This window comes from Salmo salar, chromosome 22, assembly GCF_965601325.2.
Source record: "Salmo salar chromosome 22, fSalSal1, whole genome shotgun sequence".
NCBI classification, from domain to species: domain Eukaryota; kingdom Metazoa; phylum Chordata; class Actinopteri; order Salmoniformes; family Salmonidae; genus Salmo; species Salmo salar.
In genome coordinates, this window is record NC_138312.1 from 36550001 (window position 1) to 36576877 (window position 26877).

The following is a 26877-nucleotide window of genomic DNA, read 5'->3' on the forward strand; positions in this document are numbered from 1 at the left end:
TCCAGGGTGTGCCAGAAGTTGTAGCTACATACCTTGTTGAGTTGGTACAGGTCCAGATTCTTTCTTTCCACATGAGGGATTTTCAGGGTGCACCCTTGTAGCTCCCAGAACTTTGCGATTTGATCCAGGAAGTTGAGCTTGACTCTGGTTTGAGCCTACTCAACATCAACACAAGACATGGTACACATCAACATAAAAGAAAAAAAAAAAAAGCCATGGTTTCTACAATAATTCATCCCATGCTGTGCTACTTAAGTGCAGATGACAGGACATTAAGATTATGCGATATAGCGGGGTATTTTTTAATACCCACAGTATGATTTTATATACCGTTGATACGGATGTTAGTTTAATAGATTTCGATATTTGTACCTTTTCAATAAATACCTGTAGTCAAGTTGTGTACTAGGTTAATAGATAAAGCAGATTGTGCTGTTCATTTCACATGTTACTTATCATTATTACATTTACTGGTAGTTCCCCCAAAACAGCTGATTAAGCCACCTTAGATTTTTTTATTTAACCTTTATTTATACAGGTTTCTCTCATTGAGATAACATCTATTGTCCAAGAGAGACCTGGTCCAATAGCAGCAGGGGGAACAACATTTCAGACAAAACAATTTCAAACTAACGCAGCATTAAACAAAACTATAAACACATACAGTACAATTACATATTACGTTAAAAAACAAGAAAGTCTTGACTAAAAAACAGCTGCTAAAGACAATTACACTCTATGATAAATACATCGATCAAGTGTTGAAACCCCACCAACGAAACTAGATCATCAAATTTAAAAATTCCAGGATCACGGAGCTGAGTAACTAAAACAAATTCTACCATGACCTGTTGTAATTTTTGGTACTGTTAGAAGCAAATGAGAATGGGACCGTAACTTATTTATTTACCGACCTGATTTAAAAAAAGAGAAAATTGCCTTATAAAATTAGTGTATAAGGCATGAGGTGAGTCCCTCCTGCAGAGCAACTTAAGTGAGGTGATGAAGATACACTTGCATGAAATTCACTACTAATGTTCACAAGCTTCTTGAATCTTGGTAAAAGCAGAGACAATCCCATCCTGGATTAAGATCACTGCTGAATAATATTTATTTTGTGTCTGCTTAAACTGAGTAGCCTTTTGATATACTTAACTTTATGAGCTGGGCTGTTTGTCCTTGCAATTTATGTTTGCATGCGAGCGTTAGAATTCAGTATGGGAATTCCTTAGGAGGTTAGCATTTTTGGGGGCGCGGTTTACCAACAAACAAAACAATAGCGGCCCTTATGTGCAGCCCTGGTAATAGCATGCAGCACCGGTATAGCACAGGCATAGTATGAAGTTATGGAAATATGGATACAGCCCAACCTTACAGGACATTGACATATAAACTAGCTCATTGTATCAAAAGGAGGGGTTAAAGGAGGTCTAGGTACCAATGACCTTTGACGGCATCAACTTTCTCTACAAGACATACTTCAGAGGCCAGGGAGCACTCTGGCTTCAATCGACACCCTGCTGCTGGGTGTTATAAGCCTGTTGAAGCCACTGTTCTACTGACAAATGTATCAATGTAGCCTTCTGAGTCACTTTAGCTAATTCTTTAGGCTTAATCTGACTAATGTGTTTATTTGTCAATTTTTTTTTTCTTTAGCACTTAAAAAAGTAGGATAATAATGTGGATTGAGAAGACGTACAAGGCCAAAACCCCTAAAATAACTTTGTGCAACATCATTGTAAAAAAGTAATCCACATATTCAAAATAAAAACTTGCTTACGTACATATCCAGTCTCTCATAATAAAGGTAACTAGATATACTATTATTAAAAAGTGGTACTGTATGGATAAACCAGTTAAGTAGTAAAATTAACATACCTCCAATTCATTAAGTCTCTGGATCCGGGGAGTGAAGTGAAGTCTGTCCACATCACACGCAAACGGTGGCTGCCATTCCTGCAGGAGTAAACACCATCTTGTCAAACTGACTGAGGAGTCACTCACATTTTTCATAGCTCATCCTCCATTTTGAAGAGTCATTATCAGTTGAGCCACAGTCTATGCTGTATTTGAATACATGTTGAAGTAAGTCATCTACACTGCATCGTTTAGGAACATTGTGACATGGCAGGCCATGTTCCACACAGAAAGTAATGTAGGCTGTTCATCTTTAGTCTAAATCCATATTTGAGGTCTCCTCTGTTACACTCTTCCTAATAAACACTTGGCTAAATGCCAAACAAACCTGAGTAAAATATACACTACCGGTCAAAAGTCTTAGAACACCTACTGATTCAAGGATTTCCCTTTATTTGTAACTATTTTCTACATTGAAAAAAAATTGAAGACATCAAAACTATGAAATAACACAGAATCATGTAGTAAACAAAAAAAATAAGAAATTGTTAACCAGTTGTGGTATAGGGGGCAGTATTTTCACGGCCGGATAAAAAAGGTTCCCGATTTAATCTGGTTACTACTCCTGCCCAGAAACTAGAATATGCATATACAGTAATTAGTAAATTTGGATAGAAAACACTAAAGTTTCTAAAACGGTTTGAATGGTGTCTGTGAGTATAACAGAACTCATATGGCAGGCCAAAACCTGAGAAGATTCCATGCAGGAAGTGCCCGTCTGACAATTTGTTGTCCTTCTGTTGCATCTCTATCGACATTACAGAATCTGTGCTGTAACGTGACACTTTCTAAGGCTTCCATTGGCTCTCTAAAGCCGCCAGAAAGTGGAATGGGGTGTCTGCTGTCTCTGGGCAAAATACAGCAGCAGAGTTTGTAAGTAGTCAGCCTGGGGACAGTGAGACAGATGCGCGGTCACGAGACTTCTCCATTTTTTTTCTTTCAGCCTTTGAATGAATACAATGTTGCCTGGTTGGAATATTATCGCTATTTTACGAGAAAAGTAGCATAAAAATGGATTTTAAACAGCGTTTGAATGCTTCTAAGTACGGTAATGGAATATTTAGAATTTTTTTTGTCACGAAATGTGCTCGCGCGTTACCCTTCGGATAGTGACCTGAACGCACGAACAAAACGGCGGTATTTGGATATAACTATGGATTATTTGGAACCAAAACAACATTTGTTGTTGAAGTAGAAGTCCTGGGAGTGCATTCTGACAAAGAACAGCAAAGGTAATCCAATTTTTCTAATAGTAATTCTGAGTTTAGGTTGTCCCAAACTTGGTGGGTGTCAAATTAGCTAGCCGTGATATCTACTCAGAATATTGCAAAATGTGCTTTCGCCGAAAAGCTATTTTAAAAATCGGACATAGCGATTGCATAAAGGAGTTCTGTATCTATAATTCTTAAAATAATGTATTTTGTCAACGTTTATCGTGAGTAATTTAGTAAATTCACCGGAAGTTTACGGTGGGTATGCTAGTTCTGAACATCACATGCTAATGTAAAAAGCTGTTTTTTGATATAAATATGAACTTGATTGAACAAAACATGCATGTATTGTATAACATAATGTCCTAGGAGTGTTATCTGATGAAGATCAAAGGTTAGTGCTGCATTTAGCTGTGTTTTGGGTATTTGTGATGCATGCTAGTTGCTTGGAAATGGCTGTGTGGTTTTTTTGTGTCTATGTACTCTCCTAACATAATCTAATGTTTTGCTTTCGCTGTAAAGCCTTTTGGAAATCGGACAACGTGGTTCGATTAAGGATGTGCATCTATAAAATGGTGTAAAATAGTCCTGTTTGAGAACTTTGAATTATGACATTTTGTGCTTTAAAATTTGGCGCTCTGATTTGTCACTGGCTGTTGAATAGTGTGGGACGATTTCGTCCCACCTCCCCTAGAGAGGTTAAACAAATCATTTTATATATTTGAGAATCTTCAAATAGCCACTATTGCCTTGACAGCTTTGCACACTCCAGGCATTCTCTCAACCAGTTTCATGAGGTAGTCACCTGGAATGCATTTCAATTAACAGGTGTGCCTTATTAACTTTTAAGATGTGGAATTTCTTTCCTTCTTAATGCATTTGTGCCAATCAATTGTGTTGTGAGAAGGTAGGGGTGGTATACAGAAGATTTACCAAATAGGGCTAAGACCAAGTCCATATTATGGCAAGAACAGCTAAAATAAGCTAAGCGAAATGACAGTCCATCATTACATGTAGGTCAGTCAACGCGCTAAATTAAGAACTTTGAAAGTTTCTTCAAGTACAGTCGTGGCCAAAAGTTGAGAAGGACACAAATATTAATTTTCACGAAGTCTGCTGCCTCAGTTTGTATGATGGCAATTTGCATGTACTCTAGAACGTTATGAAGCGTGATCAGATGAATTGCAATTAAATGCAAAGTCCCTCTGACATGCAAATGAACTGAATACCAAAAAACATCCACTGCATTTCAGCCCTGTCACAAAAGGACCAGCTGACATGTCAGTGATGCTCTCATTAACCTCTAGGGTAGGGGGCAGTATTTTCACATCCGGATAAAAAAAAAATGTACCCGATTTAATCTGGTTATTACTCCTGCCCAGAAACTAGAATATGCATATAATTGTTTGATTTGGATAGAAAACACCCTAAAGTTTCTAAAACTGTTTGAATGGTGTCTGAGTATAGCAGAACTCATATGGCAGGCCAAAACCTGAGAAGATCCTATACAGGAAGTGCCCTCTGACCATTTCTTGGCCTTCTATAGCCTCTTTATCGAAAACAGAGGATCTCTGCTGTAACGTGACATTTTCTAAGGCTCCCATAGGCTCTCAGAAGGCGCCAGAACGGGGAATGATGACTCTGCTGTCCCAGGCTGAAAAACAGTAGCGCATTTGGAAAGTGGTCGATCTGAGAACAATGAAACGGGGGCGCACGTGCACGTGAAGAGTCCATTTTCTTCTTTGAACGAAAACAACGTCTCCCGGTCGGAATATTATCGCTATTTTACGAGAAAAATCGCATAAAAATTGATTTTAAACAGCGTTTGACATGCTTCGAAGTACGGTAATGGAATATTTAGAATTTTTTTGTCACGACATGCGTCCGCGCGTCACCGTCCGGATAGGGACCTGAACGCACGGACAAAACAGAGGATATTTGAACATAACTATGGATTATTTTGAACCAAAACAACATTTGTGGATGAAGTAGAAGTCCTGGGAGTGCATTCTGACGAAGAACAGCAAAGGTAATCCAATTTTTCTTATAGTAATTCTGAGTTTAGTGAACGCCAAACTTGGTGGGTGTCAAATTAGCTAGCCCATGATGGCGAGCCATCTACTCAGAATATTGCAAAATGTGCTTTTGCCGAAAAGCTATTTTAAAAATCTGACACCGCGATTGCATAAAGGAGTTCTGCATCTATAATTCTTAAAATAATTGTTTTTTGTGAACGTTTATCGTGAGTAATTTAGTAAATTCACCGGAAGTATGCTAGTTCTGAACGTCACATGCTAATGTAAAAAGCTGTTTTTTGATATAAATATGAACTTGATTGAACAAAACATGCATGTATTGTATAACATAATGTCCTAGGAGTGTCATCTGATGAAGATCAAAAGGTTAGTGCTGCATTTAGCTGTGGTTTGGGTTTTTGTGACATTATATGCTAGCTTGAAAAATGGGTGTGTGATTATTTCTGGCTGGGTACTCTCCTGACATAATCTAATGTTTTGCTTTCGTTGTAAAGCTTTTTTGAAATCGGACAACGTAGTTAGATTAACGAGAGTCTTGTCTTTAAAATGGTGTAAAATAGTTATATGTTTGAGAAATTGAAGTTATAGCATTTTTAAGGTTTTTGAATATCGCGCCACTCGATTCCACTGGCTGTTGACTAGGTGGGGCGATTTCGTCCCACATACCCGAGAGAGGTTAACCTGTTGGGTCTAGGGGGCAGCATTTGCACGTCTGGATAAAAAAAATGTACCCGATTTAATCTGGTTACTAATCCTACCCAGTAACTAGAATATGCATATACTTATTATATATGGATAGAAAACACTAAAGTTTCCAAAACTGTTTGAATGGTGTCTGTGAGTATAACAGAACTCATTTGGCAGGCAAAACCCTGAGACATTTTCTGACAGGAAGTGGATACCTGATGTGTTGTATTGACTTTAAACCTATCCCATTGAAAAACACAGGGGTTTAGGAATATTTTGGCACTTCCTATTGCTTCCACTAGATGTCACCAGCCTTTAAAGTGTTTTGAGTCTTCTGGAGGGAGATCTGACCGAACAAGAGCCATGGAACGGTGATGTCCCATTAGACACCTGGCGCGCGAGTTCATGTTGGGTACCCTCGTTCCAATACGTTATAAAAGAGTATGCATTCGTCCACCTTGAATATTATTCATGTTCTGGTTAAAAAAGGCCCTAATGATTTATGCTATACAACGTTTGACATGTTTGAACGAACGGAAATATATTTTTTCCCCTCGTTCATGAAGTGAAGTCCGGCGGGCTTAGATCATGTGCTAACAAGACGGAGATTTTTGGACATAAATGATGAGCTTTTTTGAACAAAACTACATTCGTTATGGACCTGTGATACCTGGAAGTGACATCTGATGAAGAGAATCAAAGGTAATGGATTATTTACATAGTATTTTCGATTTTAGATCTCCCCAACATGACGTCTAGTCTGTATCGCAACGCGTATTTTTCTGGGCGCAGTGCTCAGATTATTGCAAAGTGTGATTTCCCAGTAAGGTTATTTTTAAATCTGGCAAGTTGATTGCGTTCAAGAGATGTAAATCTATAATTCTTTAAATGACAATATAATATTTTACCAATGTTTTCTAATTTTAATTATTTAATTTGTTACGCTGACTTGACTGCCGGTTATTGGAGGGAAACGATTTCCTCAACATCAATGCCATAGTAAAACGCTGTTTTTGGATATAAATATGAACTTGATAGAACTAAAAATGCATGCATTGTCTAACATAATGTCCTAGGAGTGTCATCTGATGGAGATTGTAAAAGGTTAGTGCATCATTTTAGCTGGTTTTATGGTTTTGGTGACCCTGTCTTTGACTTGACAAAACATTACACACAACTCTTGTAAATGTACTGTCCTAACATACTCTAAATTTATGCTTTCGCCGTAAAACCTTTTTGAAATCGTAAAACGTGGTTAGATTAAGGAGATGTTTATCTTTCAAATGGTGTAACATAGTTGTATTTTTGAAAAATTTGAATTTTGACATTTATTTGGATTCAAATTTGCCGCTCTTGAAATGCACCTGCTGTTGATGGAGTGCACCACGGGTGGCACGCTAGCGTCCCACCTAGCCCCAAGAGGTTAACACAGGTGTGAGTGTTGACGAGGACAAGGCTAGAGATCACTCAGTCATGCTGATTGAGTTCGAATAACAGACTGGAAGCTTCAAAAGGAGGGTGGTGCTTGGAATCAGTTCTTCCTCTGTCAACCATGGTTACCTGCAAGGGAACACGTGCCATCATCATCGCTTTGCACAAAAAGGGCTTCACAGGCAAGGATATTGCTGCTAGAAAGATTGCACCTAAATCAACCATTTATCGGATCATCAAAAACTTCAAGGAGAGCGGTTCAATTGTTGTGAAGAAGGCTTCAGGGTGCCCAAGAAAGTCCAACAAGCGCCAGGACCGTCTCCTAAAGTTGATTCAGCTGCGGGATCGGGGCACCACCAATACAGAGCTTGCTCATGAATGGCAGCAGGCAGGTGTGAGTGCATCTGCACGCACAGTGAGACGAAGACTTTGAGGATGGCCTGGTGTCAAGAAGGGCAGCAAAGAAGCCACTTCTCTCCAGGAAAAACATCAGGGACAGACTGATATTCTGCAAAAGGTACAGGGATTGGACTGCTGAGGACTGGGGTAAAGTTATTTTCTCTGATGAATCCCCTTTCCGATTGTTTGGGGCATCCGGAAAAAAAACATGGTGAGCGCTACCATCAGTCCTGTATCATGCCAACAGTAAAGCATCCTGAGACCATTCATGTGTGGGGTTGCTTCTCAGCCAAGGGAGTGGGCTCACTCACAATTTTGCCTAAGAACACAGCCATGAATAAAGAATGGTACCAACACATCCTCCGAGAGCAACTTCTCCCAACCATCCATCCAGGAACAGTTTGGTGACGAACAATGCCTTTTCCAGCATGATGGAGCACCTTACCGTAAGGCAAAAGTGATAACTAAGTGGCTCGGGGAACAAAACATCAATATTTTGGGTCCATGGCCAGGAAACTCCCCAGACCTTAATCCCATTGAGAACTTGTGGTCAATTCTCAAGAGGCGGGTGGACAAACAAACACCCACTATTTCTGACAAACTCCAAGCATTGATTATGCAAGAATGCGCTGCCATCATTCAGGATGTGGCCCAGAAGTTAATTGACAGCATGCCAGGGCAGATTGCAGAGGTCTTGAAAAAGAAGGGTCAACACTGCTAATATTGACTCTTTGCATCAACTTCATGTAATTGTCAATAAAAGCCTTTGACACTTATGAAATGCTTGTAATTATACTTCAGTATTCCATAGTAACATCTGACAAAAATATCTAAAGACAATATTTGTGTCACTCAACTTTTTGGCCACGACTGTACAGTCGCAAAAACCATCAAGTGCTATGATGAAACTGGCTCTCACAAGGAACTCCACAGGAAAGGAAAACCCAGAGTTACCTTTGCTGCAGAGGATAAGTTCATTAGTTACCAGCCTCAGAAATTTCAGCCTAAATAAATGCTTCACAGTGCTCAAGTAACAGACACAAATGTTCAGAGGAGAATGCATGAATCAGGCCTTCAAGGTCGAATTGCTGCAAAGAAACCACTACTAAAGGACACCAATAAGAAGAAGAAACTTGCTTGGGCCAAGAAAAGAGCAATGGACAATAGACCGGTGGAAATTTGTCCTTTCATCTGGAGTCCAAATAGGAGATTTTTGGTTCCAAACGCTGTGTCTTTGTGTGGGTGTGGGTGAACGGATGATTGGCACGTGTATTTCCCACCGTAAAACATGGAGGTGGTGTTATGGTGTGGGGGTGCTTTGCTGGTGACACTGTCGGATTTATTTCGAATTCAAAGCACACTTAACCAGCATGGCTCCCACAGCATTCTGCAGCGAAACGCCATCCCATCTGGTTTGCACTTAGTGGGACTATTTTGTTTTTCAACAGGACAATGACCAAACACACCTCCAGGCTGTGTAAGGGCTATTTTACCAAGAAGAGTGATGGAGTGCTGCATGAGATGACCTGGCCTCCACAATTATCCGACCTCAACCAAATTGAGATGATCTGGCATGAGTTGGGCTGCAGAGTGAAGGAAAAGCAGCCAACAAGTGCTCTGCATAAGTGGGAACTCCTTCAAGACTGTTGGAAAAGCATTCCAGATGAAGCTGGTTGAGAGAATGCCAAGAGTGTGCAAAGCTATCATCAGTGCAAAGGGTGGCCATTTGAAAAAACTCATTTTGATTTGTTTAACACTTTTTTGGTTACTACATGATTCCATGTGTGTCATTTCAGTTTTGATGTCTTCACTCTTATTCTACAATGTAGAAAGAGAGACTGTTTGACTGGAATCAACAGGAGAAACTGTGGTGCAAATAGAACATAAGGTCACTACAGCCTCCTTATCTTTGGAGACTACACTGTCTCTGTGACCTTGCATGGCATCTCAGAGTGCCAGCATGCCTGTTTGAATGTGCATAATAACTCAGGAACACAGAATAGTATCATTTTAAATAGAGGCTAGTGCAGCCTATCTCGCAGCCCATTTCACAACAATTATGCAAATTCATCCCAAGTGACAAATAGGACAAAACCCTTTTTGATCAAAAGTGGGAGAGTCCATCCTAAAACCCAACTACCTAAAGAAGAAGACCTAACTGACACCTCAGACTGAGAAGTGATCCAGCTGGGAATGTGGACGAGTCAGTCAATGTGCAGTTATCAAAACATCTGGGGGGGAAAAAAATATGGATCCCTGTGGCCGGGGAGTTGATAAGACCACCATAAATTTGGCCTCCATAGATTACCCTTTGCACTCCTCGTCTGCAGTGCACGGCCCAGATGGGGGCACGGCTTATGAAACAACAGCTCTGGCTGTATTTCCACCAGCCCCTTTGTGGAGTAGTGGAGCTACCGCAACAGTCAGGCCCATTGCATAACCACTCCCATTCTGCACAAACAACTTCCATCCTCTGAACGGCTAGCCAAATTCAGCCATCATTAGACTACCTACAGTAGGCACAGCTCCAGAGTGATCTGGAGTGCATATTTTGATGTTAATCCAGTGTTGTACGAACACAACATTTCAGATTACACAATTGCTGTGCAAGATAACCACAATTTTATCTCTCTCTCGATTGGCTATTGAGAAAGCGGTTCACTTTCTTTGTGCGCAGGGCAGCTAGACCAAATAAGAAACAAAGCCATAGTCTACAGAAAGGTAGGAAAAACTTTAAATGAAGGAGGGGAACAAAATGTATCAAATAATACAAAACAAATGGTGGAAGGACTAAATACTGTACTGCTATAAAAATAAATATATGCTTAAACAGGTTGCCTTGGTAGCTTCTCAAACAGTTCACATTAAGGTTATTTTAGGTGTACATTATTGTTGCAAAGTATTTGAATAATTGTTAGAAAATTAGCATATTTCATTATTACACCAGTGGAATAAAGGACAGTCCTTATTCCTGTTGTGTAATTAATTCTCAACTCACTCAATGAGGCCTAATCAACTAGTTTATAATGCAGTTTACTATGGTGCGCAACATCAGGCTAATAGCCCTACCAAGTGCAATTAGTTATTCTTATACCTATGTAGTAAAACTAAGTGTTACACAAATTACTATGTTAATCAACTGCTATCAACTCTTGTAGAGATACATTTTTATTGCAAACCAAAATAACAGTAATACATGTATGCCCCAGAAAAAGTTAAAGCTGCAATAGATGGGTTGGCTGACGTCACGAAAACAATGTGCACGCTTGGGGCGAAAGTCAGCCTGCTGTTGTGATTCTGGATGGCCAGATTGCCAGCAAGAACAACAAATTGCCATGTCAGGAATTGTAAATGTCTCAATTCAGCTTGTTGTTTTGAAGCCTTTTGACTGATTCCATGTCAATGCTAATATGGCAAAAATGTGCTAACAAGCTAACCAACAACTGTAACGATGTATTTGAGAGACAACAAGTGGTCATTGTGCAAATGCATCTGTTTTCAATATACATTGTTGACAACATGTAAGCTAGATTTTGTCTCCAATCTAAGCCAACCTCTTCTGTTATGCCCCATGGTTGCGCATGCGTCGTTTGTTGCTTAACAACCAACCCCTGTATATGTAACTTTTTGGGCGACCGACCAAATTCGCATAGAATAGTGAGTTATAGATCTGTCTCTCATTGAATGCAAGTCTAAGAAGCAGTAGATCTGTTCTATGTGCAGTATTTCTGTGCTTCCTGGTCTTAAGTTGAGTCTTTTACTTTCGGTTTTGTACAAGCTTCAAAACATCTGAAAATATAATATTTATGGTTATGGAAAATATATTTCACAGCGGTTTAGATGGTACAATGATTCCTTACACTATGCTTGTTGTGTTTCAAACTGAAATTAGGCAAACTATTAGACTTTTAGCACCAAGGAAATGGCAGAGCGATTTCTGCATAGTGCATCTTCAAAAAAGGTCCAATGCAAACTTTCTCAATATCAAATAATTTTGGGGTAACAAGTAGGTAGCTTACCATGATTGTTTTCAAATAAAATGGTCAAAAAGAAACAAAAATAGCTGTGAAAATAATGATAATGCCCTTTAAGTGTAAGAGCTGTTAGAGAAGATCACCTGACATTTCAGCCTGTTTTGGTGGGATGGTGTTTTGACCTGCCTGGTGACATCACCAGGTGGTAAATTAGTTAATAGACCAATAAAGAGTTGCAAACCTCTGCCAATAACAGCTAAGACAGTCCAAGCAATATTCTTGATTGAAATACAGCTCTTTACTAAGAAGCAATGTTTATTTGTGACCATTTTAAATTGTTACCCAGAAATTATTTGATAACGAAACAAAAATGGCTGTATTGGATGTAACTAATTTACCACTAGACAGGCCAAAACCTCATCCCACCAAATTGGCTGAAATTTTAGGCTGTATTTTCAGACAGCTCTTACACAAATGGGCATTATCATTTTCACAATATTATTCCAACCTCAATGTGGAATTGTATATACAAAAAACAAACAGGAAAAAAAAAAAAAAAAAATCACTGACTATTTAATACTTAGGCTACTTTGAGGCATTTGTTTTGATAACCAATGTTCAGAGGCCAGCCCTTCAAGAAAACCATTTGGTTACCATTGGAAAGTGGTACATATTTTCACAGATGAATTAAAACAAATTATCCCTACCAAAATTGTATTATTCTTTAATATAAATGTTAATACACTCCAAAGAAAAATCCACTTGGTACACAATCCTGTCCACACCCAACGACAAAGACAACATGGAGGACATTAACAAGCTAGAAGAGTCTTCTCAGCAGGCCTACAACATACAGGCCTCAAATCAGCCCCACTCTCAGTTGTGATCAAATAATCGAGGTTGTGTAGGCAAGAGGCAACAACATTTCAGTCAGCACAATAAGCTGTCCCTAATACCCTTGAGATTTGAGGGCGCTCAGTGCTCACCATTACCTAATGTGGTCAAATAAGCAATGGGCTGAAAGCTTGAAATGTCACAAGTAGTGTAGACCAATACAGAACCAGCAACCTTCCTCCCCCATGTTCAAGAAACAAGTAAACCCATGTATGAAAATTGCAGCACTAATCGACAATCCAGTTCTCACCAACTAATCGGTTTTCATTTACAACGAATCACACTCCATAAAGAGATCGTCATTGTGCACGTAGCTGTCACACGGAAATCCAGCATAAAAACATTGTGATGTCAATACAAGTGAATATAAAATGCAATATGATATGATATATTACACATTTTACAATTTCACATTCGAAAATGGAATTGATAACAAGCTGGAAAGCATTAAAGTGACTTAGTGAAATGTCTTATTTCCGTATCATTTTACAATTAACAACTCCCGGGAAGAGAAAAGGTAACCAACCTTGTCACCCATCAATTTGACCAAAAGCCTCTAAAGATCCATTGTACTTGGGTTGAACGTTCTATTGAACATAAGCGATACTTTGTAACTTTGTCGTGAGTCTGTCTGCACAGAGATCACTGGGCGTGTGCGTGTACTTGCACACCTACACAGAGGCACACACAACCTACGCTCGCATAGAAGCTGGCAATTCAACTCAAGCCGCAATCCGCCATGTTGAAAATATGTCTAAAAAGATAACTAAACGACCACAAATGTCATCAACAACAGTAAGAAAATGTTTTAAGCCGGAGTTTGAAATCATACCCTAATTAAAGACACTCACCTTCGGCGGTCGGACCTTGCAAATGCCAGTTTTCTCTGCAATAGGCCGTATTTTGTTGATATACGCAAATGGGTCGGCAAATTCCTCCCAAGTGGGCTCAAAAACAGGACACTCCGGTGGAGCAATGAACTCGTTTGGCCGAGATTGGGTCATCGTTGCATCTTCGTTCTAAATAGTGGAGAGTTACGAGTCAAAGTATTTTAATTAAAGTTCAACGAAAGCTGTCCCCTTTGAAGAACTGCTCCCTTTAACTCCGTCAATTAAGAACATCACCACACACTCATTGAAGTCGCACTCGCATTATCTGGTCGGTGGACAGCACCTAGGCTGCTTCCGCTTCAGAAAGTAGATATCCCTACACACACACACACACACACACACAAGCTACAAAACATAAAATATTTGTTTGAATAAATAACTACACATGGAAGGTAAATTCATGGCATGCCATTTTTTCGGGGTTTGGGGTTTGTCTAAAAAAATATATATATAAATAAAAATACTTCAATGCACTAGCAACGAAAAAAACTAAATTGATTACTGTAAATAAGAAACAAGCGGTCAGTACACAAAACAAAAACCCCACGTAAATCAAAATATGGTGTACACAACCTACCCTTTGTAATTCACAATTCGTTGAAGATAAATATTGAAGTGAAAATAATTGTCCTCTAGGCCTGTACAGTTTAAAAAACGAATAAATATACCCCCCAAAAATATATTGATTCTTATTTATTCATCCTACAGTACACAAATGTATAGGCTACATTTGAGTTATGCATTCTAGTGGAAGTGAAACAGATGAGCGCATTCATACTAAAGCCTCGTGGTGACCGGGACTTGTTTTTTTTAAATGGACTCGATGGGCTCGATGATTGGGTGTAGTTCCTTGGATTCTGGTGTGAGAGAGTGCACAGAGAGGGGCCACCGACTTTACAGGTGATATGTAAAAATGACAAGCCATTGCCAATAGAGAATATGTTTAAGTTAGATAAAATACATGTCCCGAACCATCAGCTAAAAGGGGTCTTGAAATTGACTTTTCAACTTCCCATGCAGTCAAGTCAATGAGGGTGAACTCCATTCTAGAACTAGAACTTACAAACAGGTCAAAAATCACAGGGATACATTTTATTTTACAGAGTTAATAACCGTTTGAAAGAGCATCGAAATGCAGCTTAAGAAGCAACAAACAATAGAGCTCACAGTCAAGCCAAGGGTAATCCAGTCCTCAAATGCAGATGGAATGAAATGCATTTCAGAACACATGTCCATGATGAGCATGGACTGTGGAATTCTAATGGGGTCCTCTGGAGTTAATGGCAATAGCTGAGGGCCAACATAGTGGCAGAGCAGCAGTCAAAGCCAATGTGGTATATCAACAGACAGAACACTGTGACTTGAAGTGTATCAGCAACAAATGCATACAGCACACTCAACAAATACAACCACTCCCATTATTCAGAATGCGAAGGGTGTGCTATGCTGATAAGCACACTAATCATTCAAACAGTAGAAGTCCAAATGGGCCACATTCATAGAATCAGAGATAGTCTGATAATATTTCAAAAGTACAAGGTAACAACAAGTAGGCCTACACATGTAATACAATTCCAAAGGCTGTAGGGTTAACCTCGGACCAAGGCATAACATCTGAATATGGGTTAGTTACAGTATTAGATCGAATAACAGTTTTATAGACTGATAAGACATTTGTTCAGAGAACCACATCAATACCATTGTTGAAAAGTAGAAAACAAAGGAATTGAAGAACACTTAGCCTTGAAGAGTCATCCAGCACCAGCCAGAGGGAAAGTGAAGGCCGAAAATAATTAAGGACAAGACAGACCAATGCATGTTGCCCATGCGCAGTGGGTGGCCGTCCTATTGCCTCTGACCACAGAACATTTGCCATCATTTTCTGTTGATTTCTCTACAATTCTACATGTTGAATTGGCACTGTCTGTCGACACCCAACAAGTAATCTACTGCGCACGGCTGACGTTCGTGTTGGTCTGTCTTGTCCTTCAGTTCCAAATGTGTACACCCTCTTAAGTTTCCCCAGGTTCTTAAAGTGGGCCACACTAGGCATGATTGACTCTTTCCAATGCAACATAGAAGCTCTTTGTGTCATCCAGGCAGTGCCAGCCTATGGGTCCAATCTCACAGTCTGCACAAATGAGGTACTTGATTCTCCCCACATCCTTTGTGAAGCCCACATTCTCAAAAGTGTACATGTCGTCGACTAACCAGTGGGTAGTCAGTGTGTCTCCATCCACGGATCCCTCTGATTGGGTGATAGTGGTCTTCTTGCGCATTGAGGGCAGGAACAGCTGGTGGATATTGGGGAGGAAATAGAAGGCCAGATTCATCATGACAATGTCCATTAATATGAATAGATAAACAGAAGTGATTTTCCACTCCCTGACATTGTTTAGTCACATCATGGCATAGCAAATTGCACATCGTATGCAAAATATAATTTTGAGCTGTAGTTTAGGTGGTGGTTAGACATTGCACTGACTTGAAATAAAACAACTGATGAATACCCATTCAGATAGGAAAATACGTCTATTGTGAATCATATAACTCGTAATTTAAAGGGTCATTTGTCTTTAGGGGTTACTCCTGTCTGAGGTGAACCTTACCTCCTTCTCTGCAAACACCGCCATCCCTGGGCAGAGGACCTTCGATCCACAACGTTGGCACAAAACTGACTTGATATTCTTTCCAACCCCTGACACCAGCGTAGACCGATCGACGCACCCTTCAGAGGGAGAGCACTGTTCTTGGTTGTCCATGTTGAACGCAATTTATGTGACTATACTACACTTATAAAGCGAATGCTAAGATGGTTAGCTATAGTCAAACCACTGCTCTATATATTTCTTTCAACTAATGTAACCAAGCTAGCTAATGTAATGTGAATTTTGAGGCGTCAACTCACCTCTGCTGTATAACCTGCTCAGAAAGAGTACACCTAAACTATTACCAAGCGGCTAGTACAAGTAATGTAACTAGTAAAAGCACTCGGCCATATCAACATTTCGTCAAAAAGACCAACCGAACAAGCGTTGCTGGAGTGTGCACCCGCTAAAACTTCCGTTCAGAGTCCACATCGCTCAATTATATAGTTCCTTCGTCATAAATGATGATTGATTGGTTTGATTTTAAAATAACTGCTGCTAGGTTGTTCTTTATCTACAATTAAACAAATAATGTCATTTCATCTATATTTTGGGGAAATAGTCTACTATATCGCATATGTTTAAAACCAAACAATTTTTACCATTGGATAAGATCAAAATAGACATACACTTGTGATAAAATCGGATTAATCTGAGTAATAACCATATCCACCCAGTTTACCAATTCGTCAGAGTAAGGTCAACAATATAGAAGGTGCCATCATGTGACTGATACCGCACACATCATTCATAGTGAAAGGGCACCCTAGAAGGGAAAGGGGATACTAGTCAGTTTCACAACTGAATTCATTCAACCGAAATGTCTTCCGCATTTAACCTAACCTCTCTGAATCAGAGGTGCTGGTGCTGCCTTAATCGACATATACACCTAGGGCAGTTGTTGTTGGGGGTTTACTGTCTTGCTCAAGGCCAGAACAGCAATTTTCCCACCTTGCCGGCTCGGGGATTCGAACCAGCAACCTTTCAGTTACTTAACCGCTAAGCTACCTGATTTGACATCCAATTGAACCAGATTTTTGAGTTATCATACATAGACAGTACCTCTCTGCAAGTTCTAAGATACTGTATTTATAATCAGTGGAAGTCATTGCAAACAACCAGTCTCCCCATCTCTGGTACCTTCAGGTAGAATTTTAGAACTCCCAAGGTGTGTGGTCTCAAGAGACATCGTTTGCATTGGGTAAAGAGAATGTTCCAACTTTTTGTGACCATGCACGCAGCTAGCTACATAACTAGCCCAGGTGAATAGCCCCCTGCATGAAAGTAACAATTACATTCCATAACATATAGAATGAGTGATTAACTGCTATGCAACACCACAGATAAAATATGATTTGTAAAGCTGTGGATATAAACAAAATGTGGCATAAATATGGTCAAATATGGAATTGACTACATTGAAGCAGCATTGGTAACTCTAAAACATATAATGACTGAGCTAAAGGGTAGTGCTACCGCTTTCAAGGAGCGGGACTCTAACCCAGAATCTTATAAGAAATCCCGCTATGCCCTCCGACGAACCATCAAACAGGACAAGCATCAATACAGGACTAAGATTAATCGTACTACACCAGCTCCGACGCCTGTTGGATGTGGCAGGGCTTGCAAATTATTACAGACTACAAAGGGAGGCACAGCCGCGAGCTGCCCAGTGACACGAGCCTACCAGACCAGCTAAATTACATCTATTCTCGCTTCGAGGCAAGCAACACTGAAGCATGCATGAGAGCATCAGCTGATCCGGACGACTGTGTGATCACCCTCTCCGTAGCCAATGTGAATAAGACCTTTAAACAGTTCAACATTCACAAGGCCGCAGGGCCAGACGGATTACCAGGACGTGTACTGCGAGCATGCGCTGACCAACTGGCAAGTATCTTCACTGACATTTTCAACCTGTCCCTGACTGAGTCTGTAATACCAACATGTTTCAAACAGACCACCATAGTCCCTGTGCCCAAGAACACTAAGGTAACCTGCCTAAATGACTACCGACGTCTATAGCCATTAAGTGCTTTGAAAGGCTCGTCATGGCTCACATCAACACCATCATCCCAGAAACCCTAGACCCACTCCAATTTGCATACAGCCCCTACAGATCCACAGATGATGCAATCTCTATTGTACTCCACACTGACCTTTCCCACCTGGACAAAAGGAACACCTATGTAAGAATGCCGTTCATTGACTACAGCTCAGCGTTCAACACCATAGTACCCTCAAAGCTCATTACTAAGCTAAAGACCCTGGCACTAAACACCTCCCTCTGCAACTGGATCCTAGACTTCATGATGGGCCGCCCCCAGGTTGTAAGGGTAGGTAACAACATCCGCCACGCTGATCCTCAACACTGGGGGCCCTCAAGGGTGCGTGCTCAGTCACCTCCTGTACTCCCTGCTCACTCATTACTGCATGGCCAGGCATAACTCCAAAACCATCATTAAGTTGGCTGACGACAGACACAACAGTGGTAGGCCTGATCACCGACAACGATGAGACAGCCTTATATGGAGGTCAGAGACCTGGCCATGTGGTGCCAGGACAACATCACCCTCAACATGATCAAGACAAAGGAGATGATTGTGGACTGCAGGAAAAGGAGTACCGAGCATTACCACATTTTCATTGACGGGGCTGCAGTGGAGCAGACTGAGAGCTTCAAGTTCCTTGGTGTCCACATCACCAACGAACTATCATGGTCCAAACATACCAAGACAGTCATGAAGAGGGCACGACAAAGCCTATTCCCCCTCAGGAGACTGAAAAGATTAGTCATGGGTCCTCAGATCCTCAAAAAGTTCTACAGCTGCACCATCGAGAGCATCACTGCCTGGTATGGCAACTGCTCGGCTCCGAGCGCAAGGCACTACAGAGGGTAGAGGGCACTACAGGGGCCAAGCTTCCCGCCATCCAGGACCTCTATACCAGGCGGTGTCAGAGGAAGGCCCAAAAAATTGTCAACGACTCCAGCCACCCTAGTCAAACTGTTATCTCCGCTACCGCACGGCAAGCGGTACCGGAGCACCAAGTCTCGGTCCAAGAGGCTTCTAAACAGCTTCTACCCTCAAGCCAGAAGACTCCTGAACAGCTAATCAAATAGCTACAGACTATTTGCATTGCCCCCCTTTAAAAGCTGCTACTCTGTTATTATCTATGCATAGTCATTTTAACTCTACCCACATGTACATATTACGTCAACTTACCTGAACCCCTGTATATAGCCTCACTACTGTTATTTTTAATTATTTGTTATATCTCATTTTTACTGAACACTTATTTTTCATATAACTGCATTGTTGGTTAAAGGACTTGTAAGTAAGCATCTCACTGTAAGGTCTACACCTGGCGTATTTGGCTTATGTCACAAATAAAATTTGATTTGACAACGACAAACCATGTTCATGTGTGTGATAAGTAAAGTGTGATGAAGTGTCATATCACTATATGGGACAGAAAATGCATGACTTGGGTTAGTTTCCCATTTTAACATTAATAAATATTTATTATGTGTTTACATTTCAGGGAAATGTATGATCCATCAACTTGTCTACACAGGACACAACACAAAGTCAAGAATACACAGATTGTTTAGTCTTTGTAATAAAGCCACAGAAAGTCAGCTTAAAAAAAAAATATCATAAATAAACAGCAGTTTGAGAAAACTATTGGAGGTCAAAAGTTTAATAGTGATTTCATTGGGTATAAGGACAAGAAAACAAAAAAGTTTGTTATCATCATTATATCTGGAGATCCTAATGAAGTTCACTTGACTGCAATATTGGCCCATGTATTTAAAAACTATTTCCATTGGCCTAAGGCACAGGAATACTAAAATATTATTCCTATTTCCTACTCACTACATGGTGGACCCCATGCAGTGACAAAGTTTAATGGTAATAACATATTGTTAAGGTGCAATAATTTGACCTTTAGAGTTCTGAAATATAGCCTTAAAATTAAACAAATCTCAGGCTGAGAAGGGAAAGAGTTCACCTATTCCCAGATTTGCCCATTGTGCGTTTCCCGGTTAGTTTCATTCCAGCTATCAATCATACAAGATCCTGTTCCATTGAAAAGGGACATGAGGGGTAAGGGTACCAAGCAGGGTGTCTTTTAGGTAAGTCATTCAATTGTTTGACTTTCAGTTCCATAACCCATACCCCGATTGGGGTTGATTGCATGTCAACTAAATTTAAATCAACAAAATACTGTTAATCAACTGTTGGAATTGCCCACTGTTTTAAATTATGACTTTTACATTAAAAAAGTGAATGCATTGAATTTCGATTAATTCCTCTTAATGACAGAATAAAAATGTAACTAACTGACCCCAACCCGGACCCATTCTATCACATAAGCCTCCTACAGCTTGATTTGGGAAGCTCTGGAGGGCAATGCGTCCCAGAGGTTCCCATCCTTGAAGGAAACATGTAATCAATCTGGTCAAAATCCCCTGTTGTTCTTCATGAGCTAAAGTGGAGCCTAGAGCTCCCTTTTGATAAAATAAAAAAAGTGCTGCTGCATCACCGGGATGCCCCTCTATATAGTTCACTGGCTAAAGCTACTTTAATGGAGAAAAAGTAGCACAAGCAGAAAAACACACCACAAGAAAACCAAAAATGACATGAGCAAATCGGGGTGGGTGGGGGGAGATCGGAGAAAAGGAGCTACGGAGGACAATTGGGTGTTCCAGCAGCACTTTATAGGGACGGGGAACGACCAGGAAATGGCTGAGGGGGCCACAGATAGGCCTCTCAGAGAAGGGTGTCGTCAGTGCACCCTCCTTCCAGGCCGTAGCGGAACTCCTGCAGGTTGGAGACGCCATAGAAGTGGATAAAGGCTGCCGCCACCACCAGGACGTGGAAGATCTGGTGGGAGTGGAACTGAGGAGAGAGGGAGGTCAGAGGTTGCTTACCAAATGGCACCCTATTCTCTACTTAGTGCACTATTCCCATATGGCTCTGGTCAAAAGTAGTGCACTAAATAGGGAATGTTTGTCCAAAGGCTCCTCTGGTTAGAGCATGGTGTTTGCAACACAAGTTATAGCAGTTTGATTACTACATGGGCCACATATTCCTACAGTACAGTTCAGTACTATATAGGGAATAACCAGAGTCGTCTGTGGTGTACTATATAGGGAATACCCAGAGTCCTATGTGGCGTACTATATAGGGAATAACCACAGTGCAGAACATGTGTGACCGTAACTCACATCTCATTAAATGACGATAACATTATAATAATATAATATTATAATCATCATCATCATATAAATGAGGACATGGGGTTAGTTCAGGAGCTATCTACAAGCCTGCATCTACATCCCAAATGGCAGCCTATATTCTATATAGTGCACCACTTGACCAGAGCCCTATTTAGTATTTTCTTATGATCCCCAATTAGTCACACTCTTTCTGGGGTCCCCCTATGAGCCCTGGCCAAAAGTAGCGCAGTATAAATGGAATAGGGTTACATTTTTTGCCTCCGTTACACACTTACCCAGATGTCACATTTGCCAGGGAAGTAGCGTTCGGGGATCCTGGCGGCGTACAGTCCGGCGCCAGTGATGTACATGGCGCCCATCAGGTAGAACCAGCCCATCTGTCCCACAGTGGTGGCCTTGACGAAGCCCTCCTCGATAGTGAAGTGCACTGTGGGGACGATGCCGCTCAGTCCCAGGCCCATGAACACTCCTGTGAGAGACATGGAGGGGAAAGGTTGGTTGGTGGAAGCAGGAGCAGCTGGATCAGTCATAATATAGGATACAATAAGATAGTCAAACTTATACCAGCTATTCACACACAAGTAGAAGAAAAAAGCATTTCCTGATGATTATCTCATGTTTTTAGCTATATGGTATGTTGTATTAACACATATGTCATTGCTCTGTATCCATGTCACAGTACACTCTCTAACAGGCTGGTTAATATGTGGTGCAGCACCTGCTCGTGTGGGCCGATGCGCGGGCGTGGAGAAGCGTTCCCACTGGGCCACTATGATGGCGGCAATGCCCAGCACACAGACAATGGTGAGGTAGATGAGGCGCGGCTGTGGGGAACAGTAGAACGAGTAGTAGAGCCAGGGAACAAATGAACCCATGATCAGCAGGGCGATACCAGAGTAGTCAAGTCTGAGGGAAAACAAAACACTGAGGTTAGAAGAGGAACATCCATTTAAATGACACTTTAAAGTAAAAAAATCTGAAATGAAAAGTCACATTTCTTTTCAGAAATACAGGGGAGCTAATCAAGAAAAAAATCTGTATGAGCAAGAGGGAGGGGGGCATGTGGCCTTACTTGGAGAAGGTGCGGGACACTTTCTCAGAGTGGCAGTAGACAGTGTGAAAGAGCCAGGAGAAGCTGAGGCAGAGCACGGCACCCAGAAAAAACATCCCAAACACCACTTTCTCCTGCAGCGGGGCCATGAAGTACATGTTGGGCCGCAGAATGGTGTACGTGCCCAGACCAATAAACAGGATCAGCCCTGGGGGTTGGAGAGGTGAGGCAATCATTTGTGGACCAGTAATCATATAGGGCATATCATGACAAATGAATATTAGCAATAGGAAGGGATCTCTATGGGGGACACTATATATACACAATGGGGGACACAATCGGAGCATTGTATATGGACATGTGTTGTGTAAAAGAGGCACAGTTCTTTGCTATGTAGTATAGATAAGTGACTGCACAATACATACAGTTGAAGTCAGCAGTTTACATACACTTAGGTTGGAGTCATTAAAAATCATTTTTCAACCACTCCACAAATTTCTTGTTAACAAACTATAGTTTTGGCAAGTCGGTCAGGACATCTACAAATTTTTCCAACAATTGTTTACAGACAGATTATTTCACTGTATCACAATTCCAGTGGGTCAGAAGTTTTCATAAACTAAGTTGACTGACTTTAAACAGCTTGGAAAATGATGTGGATATATTGAAGCAACATCTCAAGACATCAGTCAGGAAGTTAAAGCTTGGTCACAAATGGGTCTTCCAAATGGACAATGACACCAGCATACTTCCAAAGTTGTGGCAAAATGGCTTAAGGACAACAAAGTCAAGGTATTGGAGTGGCCATCACAAAGTCCTAACCTCCATCCTATAAAAAATGTGTGGGCGGAACTGAAAAAGCATGTGCGAGCAAGAAGGCCAATAAACCTGACTCAGTTACACCAGCTCTGTCAGGAGGAATGGGCCAAAATTCACCCAACTTATTGTGGAAGGCTACCCGAAACGTTTGACCCAAGTTAAACAATTTAAAGGCAATGCTACCAAATACTAATTGAGGGTATGTAAAGTTCTGACCCACTGGGAATGTGATGAAAGAAATAAAAGCTGAAATAAATCACTCTCTCTACTATTATTCTGACATTTCACATTCTTAAAATAAAGTGGTAATCCTAAATGACCTAAGACAGGGAATTTTTACGTGGATTAAATGTCAGGAATTGTGAAAAACTGAGTTTAAATGTACTTGGCTAAGGTGTATGTAAACTTCTGACTTCAACTGTACATTGCTTAATGGCAGCATGCTGAACTTAGGACCTAGTGAATGTGCCCTAGTTGTGGAGAACATGGACTTGTGCTTCACTGCAACTTTATAGGCAATGGTGTGAGGTTCAACATGTGAGGACTCAGTCTCCTCAGATATCTCACACACTCACTCACCCAGAAGGTGGGTCCAGATGTTGCCTGTTTCTGTGTGGATCCTGAAGATGCTTCCAAAGCATGCGCGGAAGGAGGGCATGGGGGGCCGGTGTCCATGCAGGAGGTAGTCGTTGTCCTTCAGCCACTCCGGCAGGACATGAAATGGGATGACCCTCCAGCTACCCTTCCACACCTTAAAACACAAGGGTTTAAGGCTACCATGAATGTCCTGTTCATCTCCCCACTCTGATTCTCTTATTATCTCTGTGTATGAAGTTAGACAGAGCAGCCATGGGGGCTGTTCCAGAAAGCAGGATCAATGAGTTAGCCAGCTAACTGTCCCAGAAATTCTGAAATAACTTCATCTTTTCGAGAAATATAGACTTGAAATGGGCATGGTATAATGTACTCGACAACCAACAACTCATATTCAAGTTTAGCTTTCTAAATGAATCAGAAAATCAAGAGATACTTTGGCTGCTTATCAAAGTTAGCTGGCTAACTTTTTGATCCTGCCATCTGGAACAGCCCAATGATGCCTACTTTGTGCACAAACTCCTCCATCTTCTCCATTGCGTGGTGAGCCTGGAGGGGCAGTGTCAGGACCTCTTCCACCTCTTCATCATCAGGCAGAACTGAGGCCCCCTGCAGAGATAGAAGGTGATTTAGTTAGGCAAGTAGAGCATATGCCTTTGCAAGTGCAGGATAAAAGTGAAAACATGGGAACGAATCCCAGTTGGTTTGGTCTACATTTCCCTGACCATTACTTAGCTGCGACCCCACCAAAGCTTAGCTCTATTGCCCAATGACCACTTAGATTTGTTTTGTCTTCAACTGGGGCATATTCACGAGGGTGCAATGCTATAGAACATTTAGATAGAAACTCATTTTGTACAACAACCAGTTTGTTTGGATGTAGAATAGGCCAATGGGGAGATCTGCAACGTTCTGAACTTTCACCTCTCTGAATACACCCCTGGGTTCACTAGACACGTTGGTGGTGGCTGATCACCTGAATCTTCCAAATGTTGATTTGGAAGATTTTGCGCCCGCTTTAGAAAATACCTGATACCTGTGGTAATCGAGGAGTTGAGTCAGGTAGCATTCCAAATGGCACCCTATATAGTGCACTACTTTTGACTAGGGCGCTGATCAAAATTAGAGCACTGTGTAGGGAATAGGGTGCCATATGGGACGTAACCTGTCTCCCCCACTCTCACTTCTGACATCATGCCTTTCCCCGCTGTCTGCCGTCCCGTCTCCTCCAGCAGGGGTCCCAGCTCCATCAGCTCCACATCCGGGACCCGGCAGTCCTCTGAGATCCGACAGTCTGCATCACTCGCAGACCCGTTTCGGCCTGACATAGGGAGACTGCCTGATGACCTGTCCTCTGCCTGTGTGTACTACTAAAGCCTGGCACTTAATTCCGCAGTTGGCCCAGTGCTGAGGAGTCAAGAAATCATAATGACAAGTAAATACATTAGTTAATGTAGTTTTTCACTGAAATAACTTTATTCCAAATTGTAACTAACTTCACCTGTGACAATTGGACCTGATGTGGACTTTGGTAGGTCTATATTTCCCACCGGCAGATGGTCCTTGCATTCAGCACTGAAGTAAAAATTGCAGCTTCCAGTATTACTTTGACATAACGTTACATTTTTACACCATCAACAAAGTCTTATAATACCATGTCGTGAAAATATTCACTCGTTAAATGAGTATTTGACAACAGTTATGACGAATAAGCTACTCGGCTAACATGGCAGGAAGACCAAAATTGCTCTTGCGAGACGGCCGAAAAATGTAGTTAGCTAACGGTAACGTTAGCTGGCAGCTAACAAACAAAACTGGCAAAGACTTTGTCAGCTGGTTGGCTACCTTAGAACAAAGCAATCATACAATAGCATCCGAATAAACATGGAACTGGAATAGCAAGATAACGACTCCTTCAATAATATGATTTGGCTGACATGATTCCTGACGTACACCAGAAAATTATAGCTAGCTAGAGCACCAAGGTAACGTACGCTAACCGCAGATGCTAGCAATACTAATGCCATTAGCTAGCATTATAGGCTAGCTAGTTAGCTTTCGCATACTCGAAGAAAACTGGTCACGTCTGGCTGTCTCGAACCAATACCAAACACACGGACACAGTTGCAAATACAATGCTACAATATTGTTCATTGTTGTAGCTTGTTAACTTTTGCATTTTCATTCAGCGGACGTAGCTACCTGATACTCCAGACGTTAAAGGAAATGTGATCCCTTCCCGATTCTCACAAAAACAAGCCGAACCCCCGAACGAACAGTCACGCAGCACGGTTAACGAAAATGACAAGTCAATGCCAAGCAAAGAGTTTCAACTGTCCTCAAACAACGTAACAGCGTCTCCATCTAGTGGTTAAAATTACAAATGTAAAATGTTTTAGAAGTAACACCAAAATACTGTCTACGTAGCCATTATATCAAATCAACATAGACTTAAGTGGTACACTGTTTTATTCCCAGGTCATGCACGTGCTTCTCTTATAAATGATTGAGTGGAATCACATTACCTCCATAATGGTGCCTGCATGAACCCCCAAACTTAACAGTAGTGCATGTACAGTATGTGAAAAGTTGTCTTCAGCACTGAGCTGCCTAAACCACATTTTAGCAGCGCAAGAAAGGCTCAATTAAAAATGTAAGATACCCTCATCCAGCTCTTTACTTGTGGATAGAGCTACTCCTACCTGTAAACCAACTACCACCAGCAACTCCAATCCTCAATAATCCCTGTCAACAAAGGGGAACTGTACTGTAGTAGGCAGTGGAATTAGATACAATTTTTCCAACTACCACTCTGTCCCAGCATTTGAACCAGACTACATTGTCTGCACCAAGCACAGATTACTCCTTGTCGTGACAGCATTCAACTGTCACAATCAGAGCCACGTTGTTCCGGCAAACTGAATGTCCAAATTGTTAACCTCCACAATACTCTATTTTGCAACAAGGGATAATATCTAAGGAATGGTCCAGTCAATACATAAAGAGAACAGGATTATGGATCACGTATATGAGTGGAGGCAATTTGAAGTGGTGGCAGAAATTTTATTGTATTTTCTTTTC

The 26877-nt window shown here is 41.1% G+C and overlaps 3 protein-coding genes across 5 annotated transcripts in view; all 3 read right to left on the reverse strand.

Moving 5' to 3' along the window:
• Positions 1 to 13730, reverse strand: part of LOC106583259 (lysine-specific demethylase 5B-B) — a 36158-nt gene extending 22428 nt beyond the window's left edge. The window contains exons 1-3 of one of the 2 annotated variants that reach the window (XM_014167209.3): positions 13401 to 13730; positions 1879 to 1956; positions 33 to 155 (exon numbers count right to left, since the gene is read on the reverse strand). In XM_014167209.3, the coding sequence (XP_014022684.1) occupies positions 33 to 155; positions 1879 to 1956; positions 13401 to 13553 (354 nt within the window). In that variant the 5' untranslated portion in view covers positions 13554 to 13730. Of the gene's footprint in view, positions 1 to 32; positions 156 to 1878; positions 1957 to 13075; positions 13198 to 13400 lie in introns of those variants that run through there. The other variant, XM_014167210.3, reaches the window with a different exon arrangement.
• Positions 13731 to 14516: 786 nt separating this feature from the next.
• On the reverse strand, positions 14517 to 16502 carry LOC106583260 (guanine nucleotide exchange factor MSS4). Its single transcript, XM_014167211.3, has 2 exons — positions 16049 to 16502; positions 14517 to 15733 (listed from the first exon to the last, which is right to left on the reverse strand). Exons 1-2 carry the CDS (start codon positions 16199 to 16201, stop codon positions 15485 to 15487), a joined length of 402 nt encoding a protein of 133 aa, XP_014022686.1. The 5' UTR covers positions 16202 to 16502; the 3' UTR covers positions 14517 to 15484.
• Positions 16503 to 19589: 3087 nt separating this feature from the next.
• Positions 19590 to 26135, reverse strand: adr1 (Adiponectin receptor protein 1). 2 transcript variants are annotated; one of them, XM_014167186.3, is made up of 9 exons: positions 25999 to 26135; positions 25298 to 25371; positions 24981 to 25203; positions 24304 to 24405; positions 23782 to 23953; positions 22405 to 22591; positions 22051 to 22238; positions 21608 to 21801; positions 19678 to 20991 (listed from the first exon to the last, which is right to left on the reverse strand). In XM_014167186.3, exons 3-9 carry the CDS (start codon positions 25122 to 25124, stop codon positions 20863 to 20865), a joined length of 1116 nt encoding a protein of 371 aa, XP_014022661.1. In that variant the 5' UTR covers positions 25125 to 25203; positions 25298 to 25371; positions 25999 to 26135; the 3' UTR covers positions 19678 to 20862.
• Between the last annotated feature and the right edge of the window lie 742 nt (positions 26136 to 26877).